Consider the following 5606-nt stretch of genomic DNA (forward strand, 5'->3'; position numbering starts at 1 on the left):
TTATGTTTCGTTTTTAAAATAATGCTGATTATTAAGAAATTTTTTTTTCTTGTCATGGAAATCTAGCCTTAAACAGTTACTACTTATATGATTCAATGTCTCTTTACTTCTGTGTGCCTCAGTTTCTTCAACTATAAAATAGTGATAATATTAGCATCTACTTCTCAGGATAATTGTGAAAATAAAATGATATCTCTGTAGAGAAGGGAAGTTAGTAAATATTTTAAGTGCCTGCTTTGTGTTATCAATATCAATTGATATCAGTTTCTGGTCATGGAAATTCAAAATATTCTATAAAGGTGGTAGGAGTTGTGGTTTTTAATAATGAAGAGAATATTCATCATAATGCAATCATGTTTCAAATAAATGTATTTCACTCAATATTTCCTTTTCCTCGAGGTAAGCATCTCTTGTTTAAAATATTCAAATAAGTATATGATCTCAATGATTTAGATCTTTTCTCCTGTGTTGCAGATTATACTTATCCATGCCAATCCATATAGCTTAACTCTTGTTTAGGAACTTGCATAAGTTTGTTAGAGGGAGTCCATCCAATGTGCTTGTATTCCTCTCTTTGTCCTGCCATCATGAAGATACCAATCGATCACACTGTTGTTCTGTCATCTCTTTCCCTAATCAAAAGAATAATCAGTCCAGCATCGACAAGGCCATATGATAATTCAGAAAGAAATTGCATTTGAAGTCAAATGGCTTCCATTCAGTGTTGATTCTATCACTTATGATGTAAGTAATCTGAATTAAATAGCTTTACTTCTAAGAAATCTGACTAGGTCAAATGGTTCATTACTTTCAGAGGAAGGACTTGAATCTATTGTGATAATCTTTGACAAAGAAAATATAGTTCTATTTGTCAATAGATTTCCATTTTTATAGAACAAGATCTTGCTGTATCTTTGAGATCATCACACTCTGGAACTTCAGGAAGGGATGGACATTATGGACCCCATTGTGAACTTGCCTAGAAACAATCAAGCTTCAGTTGAGGAGTTTATCCTTTTGGGTTTTTCCCATGTTCCCAAGTTGGAACCTCTTCTTTTTATGGTGTTTCTAGGGATGTTTCTAATCACGATGCTGGGAAATGGCCTCATTGTACTCTTGACCATCACTGACGCTGTCCTCCACACACCCATGTATTTTTTCCTCCGGAACCTGGCCCTGGTGGAGATCTGCTTCTCTTTGGACATTGTGCCCAAGATGCTAGAAATCCTAGTGGCTGAAAGGAGCATCTCTTTGTTGGGCTGTGGCCTCCAGCTCTTTCTCATTCTGTCCTGTGTCACATCAGAGTGCTTCCTCCTGACAGTGATGGCCTATGACCGCTACATGGCCATCTGTCACCCACTGCACTATGGGGTTCTCATGAACCAGAGACTTTGCCTCCTCCTGGCAGTAGCATGCTGGGTGACGGGCATTCCAGTTTCCCTGCTGTTCACTATTTGGCTCTTCCGCTTCCCATTTTGTGGACCCCGAGGAGTTCGCCATTTCCTCTGTGACATAGCACCACTCCTAAGGCTGGTGTGTGCTGATACTGCTGTTTTTGAGGTCTACATTCTGGTGGCCACGGTGCTGGTCATGATGGTGCCTTTCTTCCTCATCACTGTGTCCTACAGTTACGTCCTTGTGGCCGTTGTACGGATGCCTTCAGCTACTGGGCGACATAAAGCCCTCTCCACCTGTGCTGCTCACCTAATTGTCGTGGCTCTATTCTATGGCACAGCTTGTGTCATCCATCTCCAGCCCAAGTCCAGCTACTCTCCTGAGAGCAAGCAAGTTGTGTCCTTGTCCTATACCCTCATCACTCCCATGCTCAATCCCATCATCTACAGCCTGAGGAACAAAGAGGTGAAAGCTGCGCTGTGGAGGGTGTTGGGTAGGAGAAAGGGTGAGTCCAGATGATTTGAGCCCTAATGGTCAGCTTTTGATTATGACATTTAGTGGAGGTGAGTGGGAACACAGGTAATCAACATTCAAGATCATGGACCATGGTATTGCTTCCCAGTAAGAAGATTAGATTGATATTAATCTTATTTCCAATTAATTGATTTTATCCTGTAATTGCCCAAGCTATGGTTTCTTGTCTCTGGACTTGGTGCAGAAATTAAGCAGACCCATAATTAATTAAGTTTAGAAATTCAATTCTCACTTCAAAATTATCTGTTATCAGGGGTAGTAAGTGGTACAATGGATAGACCACCAGCCCTGAAGTGAGAAGGCCCTGAGTTCAAATCTGACCTCAGACACTTTACACTTTCTAACTGTGTGATCCTGGGCAAATCACTTAACCTTCAATTGCCTCAGCAAAATAATAATAATACTAACAATAATAACAGTTTGTTATCTTTATGAGATGCAAATAGACAACAGGGAGATTGATCTAATTTACACCACTGACTAATCCTTCAAGGATGTCTGGTATCCAAAGAATCTCTAACCTTGCAGGAGGATTCAGACAATGACATTTCTTAGTCACAGGAGGGAAGGAAGAGGTTATTTCTATCTTCTTATTCACTTCCAACCAATCATTCCATCCTCCATGCCTTAGCTCTGTAACCAATCATGTTGTTTCATGGCATCACTGATTCTATAACTAATTTTATAATTTCCCATATAAAAAGGACATTATTGACTCTCTATATCCAGGTATTTTGGCTGATTGAAGCAGTCATTAGGCTCATCTTGTGAGAAGATTCATTCCCTGTTAATAAAATGGTTTCTTTCTTTTTTTTTTGTTAAATATCTTAATAAATTTTAATGACATGTTTTTATCATCAATATTCCCTTTCCAGAAAGCCGTCTCCTATAACAAATGGTTTTTAGAGAGAAAAAAATTTAGCACAACTAATCAATATATTGAAAAATCCAAAAATATGTGCAATGAATGATACCTGTGAATCTCTCACTAATATAATGGTATGGGCTAGGAGTGTTCTCTCATTATCTCTTCATTCAGACCTTGCTGGATCTTTTTTTTTTTTTAATGGTTTCTTTCTTAAAGAAAATATGCCTCAGTCTACCTTTGTTGAATATCACTCAAAACACCAGCATTATTAAATTATAGAATCTCAGAGCTGGAAGTGTCTGTAAGAGTTTTTAGAGAAAGATAATGAATTTTATTTTGCAAATGTTAAATTTTGAGAACATATCCGGAAATATATGGGTAATGTGGAAATGGTGCTCAGAAGAAACAAAACACATGTTAATTACTGATTTGTTATCTTTACTGTGCCACCACAGTGTATGAATGTTTTTTTTTTTTCCTGTCTGTTTGAAGTATTTTCTCTTTGAACTCAAAGGTCGGAAATTTGGCTACAACATTCCTGGGAGTTTTTATTTTGGCATCTCTTTAAAATGGGGACCAGTGGATTCAATTTCTCTTTTACCCTTTGGTTTAAAGATATCTAGGAAATCTTCCTTGATAAATTTTTGAATATGATGCCTAGGATCGTTTTTTGTTAATATCTTTTAGGTAATCTAATAACACAGGAAAAAAATCTACATTCACAATTTTTAATATAGAAATAAAGTCAACATATGAAATGAATATCCCAAAGACTTCTGTCTCAACAATGAAGAAGAGATTAAGCCTCAAGGAAAATAAGAATGAATGGACTTTAAAAAGATAATAAGAAAATGATATGATTTACTAGTTTTATTTGTTACAAATGATTATTACAGATTTTGCTTCCTCAGGCATATATCAAAAATGGTAAGAAAAAAATGACTGAAAACAAATAAAATTTACTACTTATTAAAGATGAATAGTCTTTGTTTGTATTCTGTAAGTCTTTTAAAAATAGAACACAATCGATTACCATATTGCTTATGAGAAAGCAAAAACATGTTAGTAAAGGAAAAAATAAGGATAAATTAAAATTAAGCATCTAGCATAAATATAATTACAGGATTAAAAAGTAGGAAATGGTATCACTTGTATCAAAATAGAATTCAAGGTAGAAAAAAAGAATGATACCCTAAAATGTGTATTTTGTATTGGTGAGAGTACAAATCAACTATTAATATGTGATCCTTCCCTTTTGAGTCTCAATCCCACATTATCAAGTGGCTACTAGATGTCCCATAGTCACCTTAAATTTGATATATCTAAAATAAAACTCATTGTCTTTCTCTAAAAAGTCATACTTTTTCCTACTTTTTGTATTCCTATTGAGAATACTATCATAGTTCTAGTTACCATTAGGAATTATCTTTAATTTTCCTTTTATTTCCTTGGTCCAATCAATTCCTTGTTTTTGCCATTTCTCAACATCTCTAATCCCTGCTGTCATCTCTCTACCTTCTTAGCCTACAACCTGCTTGATCCCCTCACAAACTCTTTCTTCTACTAACATAAAAGTCTCCTAATGTCTCCCTAACTTCAATCTGCCTTCCACCCCTCAGTCCTCCATATTAATACAAAAATGTTATTTTTAAGAGATATGTAGTGTAGCAGCTGGGTGACACAGTGGATAAAGCACTAGGTCTAGAGTCAGGAAGAATCATCTTCCTGAGTTCAAATCTGGCTTAAGACATTTACTAGCTGCGTGACCTCAGGCAACAAATAACTCCTTTATTTTCATTTCCTCATCTGTAAAATGAGTTGGAGAAGAAAATGATAATCCTTTCCAGAACTTTTGCCAAGAAAAAAATCAAAATGTGATCAGAAAGAGTCAGATGAAACTAAAAAATGACTGAAAAACAACAAAAATAGCAAGAATAGAAATGTAAAAGCATACACCCTTTTTCAAGTATAAATGTTACTTTATAACAAAATACATCACATATCATAGGTTGTAGAGAAGACCTTTACACGCATAAATAAACATAAAGTATCCATTTTTATGACTATCTATCTCCATTATATAGATTTAAGATGGCTATCCATCTATGTGGATTTATATGAAATTCAGAAGTTGTACCTGCCACAGTTTCAGACAATAAAAGTCACAACATTGGAAGTAAATAATAACGACAAACACAATTCAGGAACTTGAAACTTGAAAAAAATATCCTTTGAATTTAGAATATCTCAGAATTTCATAGTCAGAAAGATCTTCATTAGCATTTATCCCAACCTTTTTCCTAAAAACAAAAAACAAACAAACAAACAAAAACTCCATTCTAAGACATCCAGACTTTGCTTGAAGTATCTCTTTAAGGGAGAACCCTTTACCTTGAAAGGCAGACTGAGCTACTTTTACTAGATGTGATGGTTAGAATTATAGCAAGTAGACATTGATCTTTCTGCATCTTCCACAAATTGCTTCTAAGTTCTGTTCTTTCAGGCCAAATACAACAAATCTCTTCTTTCGCCTTAAAAAATTAGAAAGGGTTAGTAAGAGAATGAAGATATAGTGATAAAAATAGTGCTATAGCTCAAAATCCAGAGGATGCAATCCTTTTCTTAGAGGTAAATTTTAGCTATTACAGATTTACATAAATAAAAATAATAAAAAAGATAATTAAATATTAATTAAGTACCAGTTGCATACTAGACACTGTTCTGATAAGTGAAGGAAAAAGATAAAAATGAAACATTCCCCTCTTTCATGGAGCTTATGCTGGATGTCAAGGGTAGCTGGGTGGCTCAG

General features: G+C 35.1%; 1 protein-coding gene across 1 annotated transcript; it reads left to right on the top strand.

Annotated features, from left to right (window-relative positions):
* The first annotated feature begins 911 nt into the window (after positions 1–911).
* On the top strand, positions 912–2061 carry LOC100914288 (olfactory receptor 10A7-like). Its single transcript, XM_003765247.3, has one exon. The coding sequence runs from the start codon at positions 949–951 to the stop codon at positions 1912–1914; it is 966 nt and encodes a 321-aa protein (XP_003765295.2). The 5' UTR covers positions 912–948; the 3' UTR covers positions 1915–2061.
* Positions 2062–5606: the final 3545 nt, after the last annotated feature.

Source organism: Sarcophilus harrisii, chromosome 3 (assembly GCF_902635505.1).
Source record: "Sarcophilus harrisii chromosome 3, mSarHar1.11, whole genome shotgun sequence".
NCBI classification, from domain to species: Eukaryota; Metazoa; Chordata; class Mammalia; order Dasyuromorphia; family Dasyuridae; genus Sarcophilus; species Sarcophilus harrisii.

What these genes read in the sequence shown, in the direction of transcription:
- LOC100914288 (XM_003765247.3), top strand. Translation starts at nt 949, where the DNA reads ATGGACATTATGGACCCCATTGTGAACTTGCCTAGAAACAATCAAGCT.